At 41.9% G+C, this 18,777-nt stretch overlaps 1 protein-coding gene across 3 annotated transcripts in view; it reads left to right on the forward strand.

Moving 5' to 3' along the window:
* Window positions 1-18,777, forward strand: part of ST6GAL2 (ST6 beta-galactoside alpha-2,6-sialyltransferase 2) — a 173,437-nt gene that overhangs the window by 132,860 nt on the left and 21,800 nt on the right. For 2 of the 3 annotated variants that reach the window (XM_032679843.1, XM_032679842.1), the window contains exon 2: window positions 14,480-15,479. In XM_032679843.1, coding sequence (XP_032535734.1) covers window positions 14,537-15,479 — 943 coding nt within the window. In that variant the 5' untranslated portion in view covers window positions 14,480-14,536. Of the gene's footprint in view, window positions 1-14,479; window positions 15,480-17,273; window positions 17,547-18,777 lie in introns of those variants that run through there. The other variant, XM_032679844.1, reaches the window with a different exon arrangement.

Consider the following 18,777-nt stretch of genomic DNA (forward strand, 5'->3'; position numbering starts at 1 on the left):
TTCTTCAGTAAGCAGGGCCCCAATGGAGATGATCACCTCAAAGAATTTTTATCTTCTTGGCATTTCTAGAAATAGTATATCTGCACTCTTCAGGCTGCAGAGCTGCAAAGCATTGAGTTACTGCTGGTGCTATTCCATCCCATGCTTCCAGGTAAAAGTTTCCAAGGAGTCTCATAAACCCGTTGCACAAGCTGAGAGAAGGGATAGAAAACTGCGAAGCCTGTAATACTGCAATATTATAGTATTGTCTATTGCTGCAATAATCCTGCTGTGTTTGGAAGGTCTCAGGCATATCAGCACCATGGTTAATCATACAAACAACCAATAGTAATTCATAGCCTTGACTATGAATTGAGAAATTCAGCATGACTAAGATAGACATCTGATCCAGCTCAAGAAAAGAAGCTCAAGAAAGTAAAGGAGTCTTTCCACAGTAGTTTGCTTTTTGATTGACACACTTTAACCCTGTTTCTGAATTTGCTCACTTGTTTTCTAAAGAACAGTTTTAAAAGTATGACACTAAAATAATTAAAATACCCCCCTTAAATCCTTGATATTAGCTCCTTATTTACTGGCTTTTAATGTTTTAAGTAAATGAGCCAGGCAATAATACAGCCATGCAAATGCAAAAAAGCTGTTAGATGGACAATACTGGAGTTTTGTGACTCCAAACTATATTGTGAGTGCTGAATCTACCCAGTAAGTATATGTGATAGAGTATTAAGTCTTCCTTCCTTACCACTGAGTTAAAGTCAGCCTCTTTATGTGATATCTCCCCCCAGTTGTTTGAAATTGGTTATAAAGCAGAAGTATGGTCAGTAACAGCAGAGCAACAGGAGAGTTGCTCATTACTCCACTGTCCAAGTTTCTCAGAAAGTAATATTCAATACCACATCAGTTCCACTGTGGTTTAGGGATATAAACTGAAATCGAATTTGCTAAACAAAAAAGTTATGGTTTTGTTCTTTAAAATGCAATTTCTTTTTAAGGCAGAGATTCCTCTCATTTGTTTTCCATCCATCTGAAGTGAAGTTACAAAAGAAGAAAGTTGCAAGTCCCATGTATGAAAAGTACTTAGGGAAAATGTCAAGTGACTTGGAAACAGGCATGCTACATAAAAGTGTCATCAAGAGAAAGACAAATTGGGCCAAGACTTGCTGCAGTGGTGACTGGTTCATAGGTCTTGGAGACAATTCAGAATAGGAGTACCCCTTCTGAGGTTTTGGAAATCAAGAGGTGGTTGTAGTGATATAATAATGCTGGAGGAGACACGCGACTGTAGTCTGGAGTCATCAATCACTGGCTGAAATGCTGGAGAAATAGGAGCAGTAGTGAAAGTACATAGACTACATAAAGTATGTATTACATTTACAATGTTATATTTTCCAAGAAAGACGGTGTTTTTAGAAAGCTCATGTCTTATACTAAAAGTCTATTTTCCCCCCAATTCTCTGATACCCAAGCCAAGTGAAATTGATTTTAAACTAAAGACACCAATGTACCTTTCTTACAACAGTGTGCTTGGCAGAAAAGTGATATATTAGAATTCGCATAAGCTTGGATTCTTCAACTGCTGGAAAGGAAACTCTATATGTTATTCGCTGATGGAAACATGGGCTCCTCTACAGTGTGCCCTTGGGCATGTTCTATTTAAGTGTCTTGAAAATATGTGATTGTTCCTCATGCACTTGTCCATGCTCAGTTTCTTTATGGAGACAGTGACATTTATGGTATCTGCAGTCTGGCATACTGCTTTTGCCATACCTTTTAACAATTATCTCCTTTTACTAAAAAAAAACCCTAGGAGACCTAGGCATGGTGATTGCATAGAAGACTTAGCAGATACAAATTGTTCACTGCATGTGGTGATAAAGTTAGAAACGCTTTAAAGAAATCAAACTCCCCATTAGCCTGATTGGAGCAATACAAATTCGTCTTCTTTAATTTCTCTTCCCTCATGGTATAAACCAATGTAAGTCTGCTCATTCTTTCATCAAAAATGATTCAGACCTGAGGGACATTTGTAATTTGAAAGTAATTAGTAAATAAGTCTGATAAATACTATCCACTGAGAATTGTGAAAGCAATTGTGAAAGCACATTGGATAGGATTCTTAAAGAGCTGTATCAAATTTGAACAATTAAAGCTTAAAAAAATTATCAGTAGTTAGTATGATAAGTCCATTTCATCATAAATTAGTTCACTGTTAATAATTTCTGCTGCTTTTGGAGCAATCTGAAGAGATATAGAAATCTAAAAAAGTAGTTAAAATAGAAGAAAATCTGTAATAGCACAGCATCTTGAGACTAAATTGTGGCAGTATCCAGCTTCCTGATTTGCAGTAGGATCTCGGAGTCTGTGCTTGCAGCCAGTGCTTGTGTGCAAATGCCATCAGTGGAGTTCTGGGTCCAGAGCTGGACCCCAGGTCTGTGGGTGTTGTTACTCTTCCCCCAACTAACTTTAAACAATATTTGTCTTGATTCTTATAGGGCATAACATATTGTCTGCCTGCTTGTTTAAGAAAAGCTCAGTGGTGCTCATTTTCTTATGCTGAAGTCAGAAAACCCAGCTTATTTGGCTGCTACTGTTCAGAGATTTGGGCTCTCTAAGTGGAAAAGCAGAATGTGAGGTACAGGATATGTTTGAAATAATGTGGTTTGTAAGTAGACCAGTCTACCACTGCTTGTAAGTTCATCTTAAAATCTTTAAATCCCTCTACCTAAATGTCACTTCAGGATTGTGAGGTGCTACAGGAGAAACCTTTGCATCAATGGATGGGGTAATGGGAGCACACAGAGCCATTACTCCCTGGAAAGAGGCTGGTGTCTCTCATGACCCTCCAGCATCTGTTAGATATAATATCAGGTTTCATATTTTGGGGCTTATATAATACATTCACTATAGTTACTGGAAGTACTATGAAATTGTATGATGCACTAAAATGGATTAAAACATATATACTGTTCTCATATAGAGTTCCTTCTGCTTTATTGGAATGGAGAATTTGGTTTAATCGATTCATCAAACTGGGTTTGGTGATTGATGGGTTTACTACTAGTAGCAAGTTTCCTACCAGTGAGTGTGGATTACCAGCACTTTGCTGTACTGCCTCGTGTCCTAACATTGATACATAAGAATTTTACTCTTTTACTAGAGCAGAGCAGGCGCAATGAAATATTTTGCGCAGATACTGAAAAATTTGAAGAATTTGGAGTAGATTGAACATAGTAAAGCTCCAGAAAAGGAGTCTCGTCACTGCTTGGCATCACTTATGATTGCTGCTAGTATATCTGTTTGCATTTTTATACCCATCTTTAGGATGAACTTCAATGCATTTTTCTCCAACTGTTTCTCCAACAGTTAAAAAACCTTCCCAACCTGATGAAAGTAGGACAATTTTGCTTTGCTTGCAGTCATCTTGTGTAGTATACTCTATATCTGCTATAGAAGTTTTAACTGTTATTAAAACATCTCTACTAACATAGTGACTAGAAATATAGATGTAAATCAGGAAATAAAAGCAAGAATTGTGAAAATGTTAGAAACATTAAGCATTAGTTTTTACATCAGACTAATTTTTTTTTCCCCATTTATTTAGTATCTGAATGGGATTGAAGTAAGACTAAACCCCATCAGCATAATAGATTTGACAGGATTGGGTGTTGCTGAGGAATCAACCTATGTTAAAACAAAGATTTCTTTTTCAGAACAGTCTCTTTTCATGTTGGCAGAGACAACCTTCGTCTCATTGATTTAGGGCAGTGAATTGGCTTCACTTTATTACTTGCCCTGTGCCTTAAGCACTTAGAAGATGCGGACAAAGGTTGGGGCTGTATTATCCTAGGCAAGGAGGAAAATCACATAAACATTCATCTCCACCCTTGTGAACTTTTTTTCCTGACTCTCCAAATGGTTGGCTTGAATGTTACCAATAGCTTTTCTAAATGGCAGACAGTACCACTATGAACTCATGTTCCCTGGGAATGCCACGAACCTGAAGAGAAGCAAGCACTGTCTCAGAAGACGTCCCCTGGGAAAGCAAGTAGGTGGGTGTGCTAGGGGAGTGAGGGCAGACCTCAGCTACTCCTTGCCACAGCTGAGAGGGGGTGTTCCCATGGATGCTGAATTGTCAGTGTGCAGCAAGGGGAAAGAGAAGAGGAGAGGAGAGGGAGAAAACAAGTTTCAGATGTTTGTGACATCTTCCTGAGAGGACACCTATGCTCTGTGCCAGGCAAGAAGATGCACTTTATCTGCATCTTCTAAGCAGAGTGTGCAAAAGACAAGCAAGGGTTTACGTGTCTCAGCTACTTAAAGGCAATCTTGAAAGGGTATTCTTTTAATGAAATCAGGAGTAATTCAAAGGCCTACCTGTTGGCTGAAAACCAAGAAGAGACATAGCCATCAATTGAAATACTAAGCAATATTTTAATGAAAATTTTGACAATCCCATCTGTTGAACAATTGAAGGAAAGGAATATATTGCATGTATACTGGTTAGCTTCAGGTTTCAAAGTCAGTATTTAAATTGAGACTTTACTTTAAAGGCATGACAGAAACCTCTGCCAAGTATCTTGGAAAGAAAAGTATTTACTCTTCCACAGATTCATCTGTAGTAGATCTCAAAACACAAGGTTTCAGATTTTGTTGTCTTTTATGATGGTGAAAATTACCATCAAATGGTAATTCCATAGTTACATCCGGTGAGGATGGTCTCAGAATCTTATCCCATCATTTCAACTTTTATAACAAAAACAACAAATGCAAATAATCTTGAGAACTAGCCAGCTGTCTTTCTTCTCACCTCACTTTCTCACTGTTTTTATGGTGTCAGATTTCAGAGACCCTGATGTTTTTTCTGCTACTTCCACCTTGTTAAGCCAGTTGTATTTGTAGGGAATGAATGGCAAGTGCTGGGAGAAAAGGCTATGAAAAATCCAACCAACAACCTTGCTTTTTAACTATTGCTCATACTGGTTTCACAATGGTAGTTGTTAGAGATCCTGTTTCTCTGCAAAATTTCCAGGCAGGTAGAATTCAGGTTTCAGTGTTTCGTGTCAGATTACAAACAGCTGTATCCCCTACAGAAGAGATTTCTGTTGATCTAGTCATAGTTTAAGCTAATATTGCCCAGAGCCATGCATAAAACAGTGCCAGAACAGAGAGAAAGAAAGACAAAAGAATACTAATGCCACTTTATTTTGCTTTATGAAGCCAAACAAAACATCCCAACTAGTGTAAGTTGGCTTATTATCAGCATAGTCATGTTAAATATTAAAATATACAAAAAGGGGGGAAAATTATTTTAGTCCAGGAAACTTCATTTTTAGATTGTAATGTAACAAGGGCAAAATTGGCTTCATACTTCAGTTTGACAGGCCTTCTTCCAGGGTGAAATTTTTCATTCAAGCTTTTAGCCTAAGGCAAATAAGCGCATAGAAGGCATGTCGTTTGTATGTATGTATGTAAGTATATAGAAATGAGCCGTTAACAATGATGATTTTCTAAACGGCCTCCTACAATTATTTTGCTAACATAAAACAAATAGAAATTGGCACTGAGATACAGCTGAGAAATAAGTAACAATTTGTTACAATTTGTCCTATTTTAGAGTTTTTAAACAAGGGCAGGCTTGCTTGCTTTCTGGAACAAAGGTAAAAAGACAAACTATAGTCTAATAAAGAAGTTAGTAATAAAAAGGAAAGCAAAACAGTGCCTACAGGGTTAGAAACATACAGTAAGAACATACTGGCAGATGTAAAATATACTGCTATATTGAGATCTGGATAATCAGTATATCTCAGAAATGTTACTTTAGAGAAGAAAACGAAAATTCTCCAACCACTTCTGCCTGGAAGAGTTAGCGAATTTGGTCAAGTTTTTTGTGATAGAATTGAAACAGACCTTTTGTAACTGTGCTCTCTGTTCATGTGTGCGTTAGCATAAATGTTTCCTTCTTTCAGGATGCAATTCAGATTGCCCTTTTTCAGTGCAATTACTGCTGTGTTAAGTTCAAGTGATATAGCATCTAAAAACATTTATGGAGCAAAGAAAAGAAGCCTTTTATTCTAACCTTGCCAAGAGCAGAAATAAAATGAGCTGTTGTGCTGGAAGTGTAGAACTGCATGAGGATTTGTAACGTCCTATTTCTCGTGGTTTAGTCTTGTGTGCAGCCTGAGATTTGTGTGATTTAATGAGACTGTGATTTGTTTATCCTGTTAAGCTTTAAATAAAAAACCCTCAGAGCACTTCCTTCCTTTTTTGAATTATGTGTTTTTGCAAGTATGGTATCAAAAGCTGTCCCTTAAAAAGAGGGAGGGACCAAATGCAGTTATGTTTGTTGGCTGGGGTTTTTTTCTTATGTTTTATTAGAGACTGAGTAGTACTGTCCATTTCTCTGCATCTCTCTCTCTTGTTTTGGGGCATTAAGATGTTCTTGCCATCCTGTTTAGTTACACATGACAACAGAACATAAGCACAGGCTGCTCCTGAACTCTTCTTTTGCTAGGGGGAATGGGATTAAAATCTTATTCTTTGGGCAGGGAAGAATAAGTCCCACAGAAAGCCAGGCTGTGCTGAAGATGGGCATAAACCCCTGCTTGTGTTGTGGGTCCTAAGGCACCATCTGTGCCTGTATTTTGGAGCATCTCTGCGTGGGGTGTGAAGTAACATTCACAGGGGAAAATATGTGCAGCTGTTTTGGGTGCTAATTCATTGCAAAGCTCAGCCCAAGGGTGCTCTGGTGCAAGGGCTGTGCTCCATCTGCAAGGAACAGGGTCAGTGCCCAAGAGTCCCCTTTCCCAAGCACAGGGTTGGCAGGAAGCAGCACATTAAACTGGGGTGGACTGTCCAGAATAAGAGGGAAAGACACAGCGCAGGTCCTGCCGCTCACGCAGACCTCCCACCTGCTGAAGGAACATGGTGGCCTCTTTCCCATTTGTTGATTGGGAGAAACAGGGTAGGATGCTCAGGTCCAGAGCCTGCCCTCAGCAGTAGAAGGCTCTCCTGGTGCTTCCCCAAAGGGGAAGTGATCGTTCCAGTGAAAGGAAGCTTTCGCTTCCAGTTCTCACCCCCATGGTGCTGAGGCGTCCCTGTTTCTGGCAGGTATTGTTTTGCTCTTCCACTAGCACTGTGAGCATAGTTTATTTTAGTCTCTCTGCCTTTCTATCCTCTATACCGCCCTACAGGCGGACTTTCCTCCCATCCAGCCCAGTGCCACAGCCTCCCTCAGCCCTTGCTTCTTCCTTCCTGTGTTGTGCTACTCACTTTCTCCTCATTGACCTCACTGCAGCAATAAAACTAAATACCTTAATAAGGTGGTTATGTACGAATATGAATGCAGGATGCACAAGTGAGTGATGGCCATTAGTCTGGTCACCTTGTTTTTATCTTCACCTGGCTTTTATCTTCAGCGAGCTTGATGTTTCAGCCTGCACAGAGTTTGGCTTCGCAGGACCTTAATGGTGATCAGATCCTCTGGGAACAACTGCAGTTCCTCTGCAAGCTGCAGTTTATGTGAGAGAGCTGCACAAAGGTAGCACAGAAAAACCACGTGCGGCTCTGTGGTTTGTTCTGCAAGAGAACTGCTGAGGTGTTAGAGTGGAACCAGCTAGGATGGTGTTTGTACAAAGCTGGATTGTATGCACAGTATGACTGTGCAGTGGCATACTGAATTTTGCTTTGGAAAAGTGACTTGCACTGTCTTTGGCTATCTGCGGTGGTTTTATACTGATGTAGATGAGTTGATTCCCCTCCACCCCCCCCACCCCCCCCACCCCCCCCGCTGCTTGGATCAAAAGGCAGTGCTCTGGCAGCTGAAATGTGAGCAAAATCCATCCAAAACACACTGGTAGATCTGCAAGGGTAGAAAAGATACTTCATATGCTTCTTTACTGTGTGTGAGGGTATCCTAGGGACTGTGGCCAAAGTGGTGATTTCTGCACCCCTGTCCATGGTGGACCAAGCTCCACTGGCATTTGCAATAACTTGAAGCAGCCTTGAACCTTTGTGTCCTGCTGTAAACAGGGCCAGGGACATGACAAAGGTATGGCAAGTGCAAATGGCAAAAACAGGGATCAGAAATAGAAAAGGCTGAGTGCAGGTAGTATGTGGCTATGTGAGGGCCTCCTTGAGAGGCTGTGGGGGGTGATTTATGTTGTGAAAATTGCTTGTTTTCAGCATAACTCTGTGATGCTGCTGCCCCTTTGTAATTTTGATTAAAGATCCTGGAAGTAGTTTACACTGAAGTTGTACTGAATTTCACGTGAAGTGGTATGTAGTGCATTTCTGTAGAAACCCTCAGTTAGAATAACAAGGCTGTGATTGACTCATAACCAGTCTGGAAGAGACAAAGAGGTTGAGTTGTCTCCCCTGACTTGAAATCTGGGAGGAGATCCTGGCTGGAGTGGTGAATCTCAGGGAATGTCAGAGTGAGAGCTGCTGTCATGGCTCCTGAGAGAAGCTACTGCAAGTTGAGTAGGTGGAGGTTGTCCCCCGAGGTGCAGTCAGTCACTGCGAAGCCAGGTTTTCTCTGACCATTGCTGCCATGTTGAACGTTTCCATTGGTGGTGGGAAAGTCTATATGTGAAGGCTAAGAGCTGGTACAGCTATTTTTACTTCCCTTCTGTCAGCCCACACTCAAATAACCTGTATGTGGTCTCTGGACTGTGCAGGTGGCATTGTGGGCTGTGGGAAAGTGATAGCTGGCTTTGATGCTAGGCAGCTTGAACTTTATGGTGGGGGGTGGAGAGTAGATATCAGATGCATAGAAGATAACTTTGACCTCCCACTAAAACCCAGAGATTGATGCATCTAAGCCCCCATTCTCCTGCAGAATAATCTAGGACACATTCCTTAACAGAAACCCCACTGAGCATTTCTCCAGCTGCCAGGTTGCTAACTCAAGTGAGTTTTACTGTAAGTTTCACTGTATTTGGCAATTTTCTTACAGCCTAAGCTTCTGGAAGTGGGTCATTAGTAAAAATAAAAATAAAAAAAAAAGTCACTCCAGCACCTCCCCTTTTACTTGAAATCCTCGGTTTTATTAGGGGACCTGAGAAAAGGCACACTGCCTGCCTGCATCCTCAAAAGCAAGAACCTGAGACTGTGCTTTCCAAATGTCCTAGCTTGGGATGCCTCGTTTAGTGGTGATTCAGGTTAGCAATACCATCATTTGAATACCTAATTTTTCCTAAGTTTATAACTAAAATAGGTTTAAAAGGCAATACTGGAAAAAAAATCCTGCTTCTTTGGTTTTGGGTGTTTTTTCTTCACTTCAGAAGACATTGTTTTAGGTTGCCACAAATAATACTGTATGCAGCTTGACTCCTCTGAATAACGTTGAAGGAAAGAGCCAGATTTATCGGGACTAACAAGGAAGTTGTCCAAAAGAGATTCATTAATTAGGAGGCATAATCACAGCCAATAAGACAAATACCCAGGCCATCCACAGACTAATATACATCGTTTGGCAGTCACCACTCCCCACAGTCTTGCCTGTCTGTTGCTGACTACTGTGTGGCTTCCACCGCAGAAATGATGCGATAACACTAAAACCAATTTGGCACTCCCCACATGAGAGGATGAGTGTATTCCCCACCCTGGAAATGCAGCCTCCAGCCGTCTTGCCCTATGCCAGAGGTTTCTTAATACGCTGGAATTAGCTGACTGAGAGATGAAGCAAACTAAAGGAGCATTTGCTGTCTGTTCAGGCTGCCTAAGCTTTCCATCAAGTAAACCTTGGTCTGATCCTCAGCCCTTTGGGAACGGTTGCCCACGGCTAACATTTGCTACCCCAAATAACCCTGAGGTGACCTTCTTGCTGTAAAGCTGCAGCCAAGAAAAACCCTGTTTAACATAACAGTACACATCTTAGCACATCAACTTGAACCGTCCTGACCTCTGAGCTGCCAGGGTCTGTACAAATTAATTTTAACAATAGACAGTGTTGAAAGGAAGGAATGTTTCAAAGGAATAAAAAAAAAATCTCCCTCATCCATCTCTTCTCATTTAAGAAATAGTCAGGAGGCCTACTTCAGAAAAATGAAAAGTGCTCCTTGTTGCAAAACAATGGGCTTTATAAAGGGAGAGGGAACTCATTGGTTTCTTGCATCTTAGCATAGCAAAATGAAATTTCCCACAAGTGGGTACCGTTTCTTGAAAATCAGCGTTTAATTTCCATTGGGGAATTGCCTTTATTTCCTGGGATGCCTCTAAGATACCACTAGGGTTTACCTTTCTTTTTCATAGCTGCTGCTAGTATTTCTCTTAAGCAAATAAGTCCCCCCTTTCTGCCCACTTCACTGGTTTGTACCTTGTCTAATGTTTTCCATGGCTTTTGTGCAAACAACCAGACTGGGTAAGAAAAAACTGTTCTCCATATGGTATTTGGAACTGCAATCAGTTAATGATTGAAAGAGCCCATCAGACGGGAGATATGTAAGAAAATGAAATCTTCAGCCTCTGGGGCAAACAGACTTATTATTTCTGCTGAAGAGGAAGCTGGGTTGGGTTAAGTCTTGGGTGTTTCCCCCAGGGGTAGACTTATTCCTCTGGTCCTCCTTAGCAAGAGCTTTGACTCCAGCAGTCTCTGTTGTCTGTAAGTAGAGAGGATTATTAATGGCAGGGATGGTGAAGCTGGAATGAGAAACGTAAATGATAATTTAAAAACTTGTGTAGAATTGCTTTAACAGTTTGGAAGCTGTATGATGAGCATAAATAAGGGAGAGATGGAAGTTTATTCCTGAAGCATCCAGTGGATTTCAGTAATTGCACCCATGAAACCACCTGTTTTTATTTATTTGGCCAGTGTAATTCATTGCAATCATCACTTCTGGTGTCCTACACAAATGTTTTTTTCTTTTCAATTGAGATGTGCTGCCTTAAGCAGCACAGGGCGAGAATCCAAGTGCATCCCCAGGTGGTAAAGAGGAATATACCCCTGTGAGCAGCGCAGGGGTCTGCTGCCAGCGGGAGGGTGGTGGGGAGCATGCGAAAGGGCTGCCCTCTCCTCCCAGACATTCTCAAAGTCAGAGACTGTGAGGTGTGAGAAGCTGCAGGGGCTGAGGGGTAGAGGACTGGATGTTTATAGTAGAGGGAGATAAGATAAACTGATATTTCTCTGGACTTAGTGCAGCTTTCCACACACAGCTTTCAAGATCCTGTGAGGTTGTAGAAGTCCTCTTGCAACTAATACAGTAATGACCTTGAATTCATTTCCAGCTCAGCTGTACTACTGGAGGACAAGGCATTTCTTGTGAGCAAAAAAACATTAAAGCAGCACAGAGATTTGCCTGCATAGCTCTGGTCTTCAAGAGATTTGAGTATCCTTTTTGAGGCCCCACTTGCAATGAGGAATTGCAGATAAGCTTCTGTGGTGGCTAATGTGTAAAGTTTTTGGATTTATTCTCATTGGTCCCTCTCCTTTTGCTTGCAGTGTTGACAAATATACTGTTGTATGCTGGTTTTTATTTTACACAGATGATTTTTTTTCTGCACAAAGAAGGTAATCATATGCATGCTTATATGTCCATGCTGACCAAGATGAGTGTGCTTTCATGACGTCCTAAGTGTTGGGGGTGGGGGATGGAAATTAGTTTACCTTAATTTAAAAATAATTAATAATGCATCTCAGTCCTTTGTCAGATTTTAACCTGAATATTGAATTTAGGAGTCCTGACTAATTTTTTATGCTCAGGCAGTCTGCTGCACCAAACACATGTGATCACAGACAATTAGAAAGTTTTGTAGTCTTGTACCTGAAGTCAGACTAAACCTTTTGGTTTCTTATCAAAATATTCTGTTTATAAGATACAACAAAGCCTGGGAAAAAAATGAGAAAAACATGAGATTTTGTTATGGATTATTTTAAATTGTGGCTGGACTTGTTACGTGACTCAATACCTCAAAAAAATATTAGTGACCTCTTCCTTTATAACTTTGACTTCCTGCAAGCTTATCTGTTAAAAAGATTATGCAAGATGCTACCATTGCAATCCTGTAAGAAATGTATATTCAGCAGGAGAAACATCTGACTGAGCAAAGGCTAACTTACACAGTGGTTTGGAAGCCACGTGTTGAAAAGTGCTGGGGAAACATATCAGGAAAAATGATAACAAGGGATGGAAGCAGTTCAGATGGGTGAAGAATGCTGATTTAAAAATGCAAACCATCTGAACACTGATGAGTGAGCAGGTTGCAGTAAGTTCAGGGCAGACCTCACTTGCACAACAGCTATATACTGTAAGGCGACTCCCACAGGACATCACCTGCAGTGATTTAAAATTAGAAGTGGGGGGAGTGTCGAGGTACTGCAGAGAAAAATCTTGCAGCAGCAGAGTGCAAGTAGGAAATGGGTTAGTTGGAGTAATAGCTTTCTCCCATGTGGTTTCTGTGAGCCAAGCCAAATGTGTGTGGAGCACTGGGTTATCACAATCATGATTTTTTTTTTCCAGTGTATTAGAAATGAATGTGTTTGCAATAAAATTGTGTCATCCAAGTGTAACTTTATGAATTCTCTCTCTGTTTGGACATTGCCTTGAGCCAAATGTTCTAGGCTTTGTCTAGATCATTAAAATAGACTGTGTTTGGAAATGTAATACTGCAGTCTCACATTCTCAGGAGGTCAGCAGAAATGCTAGCCTGAATTATCCCTGTTAATACAAAACCTGCAGTTTGTTCTCGCCTCTGCATTGTGGTAGGCGATTTCCCTGTTTGTGCGGAAACAACTGGCTGTGTGACCACACTGTGGTGGATAAAGGGGCTGACCTAGTTTAAAAAAAACCCAACGAAACAAAACTAAAACACAAAAACCCCTCTAATATTTCCTCTGCTGTATCAGTTTACTGGTTCAGTTTGTAATATGCCAGCCCTGTACACAGGGGTATTGGCAGCAGCAGAGGTACATTGCAGGAATATGGGACAGAGCGGGGAACATCTTATACTGGTGTTATTACTGGGGGTTTTTTTATGTGAAAACACAGCCTTAGTTATAGCTTTGATCTAAACTTTGCACTTAGCTTTGATGTACTTCAGCAGCTTGCAGAAAGGTGACAGCGTATGGTGACTGGGTTTGGTCCCTCGTGATGGTCAGGTGTGGGCAGTGTGTTATCAGAGGTGTGTAAGCTGTGTGTGCTGTTCAGATGTGATATGATGAGGTGGTGGCTCCTGAGGCACAGGCTGGTAATGAAAGCCAAGCCTGCCTCTACACCCCTTCTCCTTTCCTAATCGCAGCTGGCTGGTACAAGTGACTCTTAAGTCCCACCATTAAGTGGCTCTTGAAACAAATAGGGTTAGAAAGAAAACTTCGGAAGAAGGGGCTTCTTTTTACATTCAGATCAGTTAAGTGATCTGTCTCTAATTAGTACACTGAGTTACACTGAATTGTAGCAACTGAGGCTGAAGATGACCATGGTGCAGGGAGGTGAATGGTGAAGGTTTATGATAGAGAAGGGCTGTACTTTCTTCAGTCAGCTTTGTAACCGATGCCCACACCACTTGATTAAGAAAGTGGGTTCATGTAAGGGCTTAGTGTGCTTGATGGTCCAGCAATGTGTTAGTATATTTTCCTTGGAACACAGCCCCCTCGATCAGACTTTATTTCATTTGGACCATGCATGCCTCCACTAATGCACAAGCTGTCCAAAACCCCCAGATATTAGTAGAGCACAGATTTCCAGGTCTATTTCTGGCATTCTCTACCCACCCCCTTTATGTAAATCTCTATATTATCCTAAAGGAATGTGTTTAGATAGTTGTGCCATCCATTCTTCTTTTTGGAAAATACAACCCCCTCAGACCCTGATGTGCAGAACTCCTTTATTCCAACTCAGTGGGCATGCAGCATTCAAGCATCCATGGCAGAGGTACAGCAGTCATTCTTACTTGGGTCTGGTACTGGGCAACAAATAGCCACTCGTGCTGTGCCAGTTCATACCAGCTGAGGTAAAGGTTCCCCTCTGGTGGAATGCTTTCCCTTATGCCCCCTGATGATATCCACAGAGCACCATCCTTTCCAGGCTGTGGGCAGAGGATGGCTGCCAGCTTAGAGTTTGTCCCTGCCTAGTCCCTCTGGGGACAGGCTTGCTCACAGTTCCACTACATAAGGACTTTCAGTGGCAAAAGAGAAGACAGCTAATATTGTTCCCACTGTGCATGCAGCCAGGCATGGGTTTTGCTTTTGCTCTCTTAATGCTACATTGGGTATATCAGAAGCAGACAGGCACATGATCTCCCTGAAGGCAGGATCCAGTGTTACTGTAGAAACTGGCCACCAGATTGTAGCTAGCAGCTGTCACGGTGTGGTTACAGCCAAAGCCTGTCACTCCTACAGTGTCTGCAGGCTCTGGAGTTTGTTTCTGCTACTGAATCTTCTGTGCTACAGCTTGGAGATTAATTCTGCACCTTCTATCAATGTGTGTTAAAATATTTCTGAATTGTATCTATTTTTAGAACAATTTTTAATGGTACTTGATGTTTTCTACAGGTTTCATTTTCCTTCACCAATACTTCAAGGCACAGAGGAGCTGGTAAAGGCATTGCCATGAAACCTAACTTGAAGCAATGGAAACAACTCATGCTGTTTGGTATCTTTGCATGGGGTCTTCTTTTCCTGGTGATGTTCATCTATTTTACAGATAGCAACACTGCTGAACCAGTTCCAAGTTCCTTTTCTTACATTGAAACTAAGAGACTTCTGCCCCTTCAAGGCAAGCAGAGAGTCATCATGGGAGCCATTCATGATCCATCATTCTCTGAAACCATTGATGGGAATGAGGTACTTCTTAATGAAGATCTCTTAGGTACATTTAAATCAGGGACTGGAAATTCTAAGAAATGGACTGTATTGGAAGATGCCTTTAGAAATGAAAATGAGTTTTTTGCATCCCAGTTAGGAAGAAAATCAAAAAGTGATTACCAAGTGAATGATGATTATTTATTTGCTGCTGGTCAGCCTCGGTCACACAGCCACCTTCAAGAGCTAGAAAAATTCATCTCAGCTGATGTGAATAATGCAGAAGTAAATATTTTGCAGAACAACTGGAGCCATCAGAGAAGAATGAGGAGAAGGAGCATAAAGCATAGGAGAAGCCAGATGCTTGATGAATCTGATGACTGGGATGGGCTGTATTCTACAATGTCGAAATCCTTTCTTTACAAGCTTTGGAAAGGGGATGTCTCATCCAAGATGCTAAACCCTCGACTGCAGAAGGCGATGAAAGATTATTTGAGTACCAATAAGCATGGGGTGCGGTTCAAGGGGAAACGAAACTCCAAGTTGACAGGAGACCAGCTATTCTGTGAGCTAAAAGAAAGAGTGAATGTGAAAACAATAGATGGCAAGGAGGCTCCATTCTCCACTCTTGGATGGGAAAAGCACGTTCCCCAAATTCCACTGGGCAAATTATATACACATGGCTTTGGAAGCTGTGCAGTAGTTATGTCTGCTGGTGCAATACTGAACTCCTCTCTAGGAGTTGAAATAGGTGGGTGAAATGCATCTATTCATGTGTATATATATGTATATGTATGTGTTCGTGTTCATCTTTCAAAAGATTCATTCTCCTCAAGCATAGATCTGTAAAGTCTGGTTGTTCTCTCTCCCCAGAGTTGCATGAATGCAAACTTATGGACTTAGTGAAGCTGTTCCTTTTCAGGACAATATAACTGAAAACAAAATCAGGCCTGAAGTCATAATTTAATTTAAAAAAAAACAATTATGCTTTCTTGTCATATTACAGCCTGCAGTATGAAGGAGGCACTGGTTTCATCAGGTCTGCTGTATTCAACATTTTTCTGCAACATGCATTTATTTTTAGCAGATCAAAGTCTTATTCAGGTTTTATTCTGCGAAGTGGTGTTGTACTGGTCTTTATTTTGCAGTGGCTCATAGAGGAATTGCTGTTATATTGCTGTCCCAAACTGAACTTTGTCTCTGTGACAAAAAGCAGTAGAGTGTCTTCTTCACCTCTTGCATGTTTAGAGTTCACAGACATAAAGAATTCACACCCTTGTGTAGCTTCATGCACTGAGATCAAGTCCCCGGACCTCTTTTCTGAGACTGAATTTAAATGAGTTCAAGTACCTTCACCCATTGTTTTTCCATTGCTGCACTGAGTCAGTGAGCTTGTAGGTTTGCTGAGATGTCGGTGTCACTCAAAATTCCTCACCTTAGGGTGGGAGTTTTGTGGTAGCTATTCAGAAAAGGATTGTGGGACCATAAAACTAATTCAGGTCAGTTTCATTTTTTCTTTTTAAAAATGAATGCTACTACACTACTGTGTTATCGTCTCAGTAGGTCCTCATTTTAGTAGTACATGTGCAGTATGCTAAGTGGGTTGAAAGAAGGATGAAATGCATGTCTAAAACTTGTTTCTGGAACAAGAAGAGTTATCTCCTTCAGCTCTTTATAAAAACCTTTTGGTGTTCACTCATTAATCCTTGCATGTTCCAGGACTTCACATCACAGTACTTTCTTTATCACATGGTATCATCTCTGTGACACAGATGGGTTTCACACAGGTTTCCTTTAAATCTCTGGGATATGTTAGATCTGCTAGTGTTATCAAACTATTATGCTTCCAGCATAGCAGAGGTGCCCAGCTGGCCTGCAGCTAAAATCACACCCGGGTAACCCCCAACTTCACATGAAGCCTCACTAATTTAGAAATCTTTGAGGTGAAAAAGCTTAACAGTTCCTCCCTTCTCCAGCATGTTATCCTTGTGTGAAACAGAATCTTCTGTCAATGTTCCCTGGTACCCAGTTTACACTAGTATGGATTAGTGCTGTACTGGAGAATCCATAGCACGTTGTGACATATTTACATAATTTTGTATTACAGCATGCTTCATGTCATATTTGCACATTCAGGTGCAGCCCAGGTATGGACTTTGATGCTTGACATAGTACCTGGGCTCTGCTCACTCCTGTGTGTGTTTTCTTAGGAAGATTCTGGGCACAGAAGCTTATGGCATTTTCTACAGAAGAGCTTTTGATTTAATTGGGAAATTGTCATCTGATGCTGCGTAAAGGGAGGAGATGGGGTTTGATAAGGCCTACACTAGATCCACTAAATCGGGTTGCTCAGGGCCCCATCAAACCTGGCCTTGAACAGTTCCAGGGATGGGGCATCCATAACTTCTCTGGGTAACCTGTTCCAGTGCCTCACTAACAGAGTTTATTCTAGTGACTCCTCGCTCGCGGTTTCTCGGAGAGGGTCTCAGTGGCGCGATCCCCCTTCAGAAGGAGGAAAGAGCCACCAAGTCTCTTCTCTGGATTCCAGGGGCGAAAAGTGGTTTATTTGAAACTCCTGTGGGCTTTTAAGGTCTCCGGGGGAGGGCTTAGAAGGAGGAATGTGATTGGGCCAAGGTCTGGGGAAAAGGGAGTGGCTTGAGGGCTCTGCTAACCAGTGGGGGATACAGGAGGACCAAAGTCCAATAACAAGCCAGGGATTGGGGAGAAGCGGATGAGACAACCAATAATGCTTGTGCAGGGGCGGGGACTGGTTCGGGGAGGGGAGACAACATGGCACTGTGCGGGGGGGGCCACGGGGGTAGGGGAATTACATAGTCCAGGGAAAACCGTACAATAAAAACGTGAATTGTCGGTGTTTTTCCACTCCACTTGATCCCAGAGAGCTGCCGTTGTGACGGACCTGCTTCTAAAGTCGTTCTTTCCAGGATTCATAGTCTTTGCATTCTCCCACACTTCACCACACTCACAGAACAGAATTTCTTCCTTATATCTAAACTTGCACTCTTTCAGTTTAAAGCCATTGCCCCTACATTGCCCCTACACATCCTTGTAAGAAGTCCCTCTCCAACTTTTCTGTAGGTCTCCTTTAGGTACTGGAAACTACTATAAGGTCTCCCTGGAGCCTTCTCCTCTCCAGGCTGAACAACCTTAATTCAACCTGTCTTCATAGGAGAGGTGCTTCAGCCCTGTCTGATCATCTTAGTGACCTTCTCTGGACTTGCTACAACAGGTCCATGTCATGCCAGTGTTCCCACTTAAAATGGAAACCGGAAGCTCCAGCATGTTTGTATTATTGAAGTTATACTTCCCCCTGCAGCGTCCAGATAGTGTGTGTTATAGCTGAGCTCTTGACCGTGCCTTTCCACCTTCTCTCTAATCCTTGAAAAAGTGGTAGTCTGACCACAAAGAAAAAGTTAAGAATGCTCTTTATCCCTGTGCATGCACAGCTGTAGGGGAAGACTGCCCTCTCCCAGACCTGGCACGAGGGCTACCAGCTCTTGGTTGAAAATGCAAGTGAACCTGACAGTTTGGAGGCACCAGAGGCAGCCAGTGGTGCTGCTCTGTGGACTCAGCCTGCCATTCCTGCTGAGCACCTCCATGTCCACAGAGGCACGGCAAAGTCAGCAACAGCGGGGAAAACACTCCATACATGACTTCTGGGTTTAAGGCTGTACACCCTTGGTTGATGACACTGCTGCAGGCAAAAGTCCTTACTTTCAGAACTTAAGATGGGTTTACAAAAAAAAGATGAAGAGGGGCCTTTTTATGCAGGCCCCTGATAGTGACAGGACAAGGGTGAGTGGTTTTAAGCTAGAAGAGGGGAAACTTAGATGTTAGGGAGAAATTCTTTACTATGAGGGTGATGACACACTGGAACAGATTGCCCAAAGAAATTGTGGATGCCCCATGCCTGGAAAAGTTCAAGGCCAGGCTGGATGGAGCTCCAAGCAACCTGGTCTAGTGCAAGGTGTCCCTGCCCATGGCAGTGAGATTGGAACTAGATGATCTTTAAGGTCCCTCCCAACCCA

The sequence above is a fragment of the Chiroxiphia lanceolata genome, chromosome 2 (assembly GCF_009829145.1).
Source record: "Chiroxiphia lanceolata isolate bChiLan1 chromosome 2, bChiLan1.pri, whole genome shotgun sequence".
In the NCBI taxonomy this organism is placed as follows: Eukaryota; Metazoa; Chordata; class Aves; order Passeriformes; family Pipridae; genus Chiroxiphia; species Chiroxiphia lanceolata.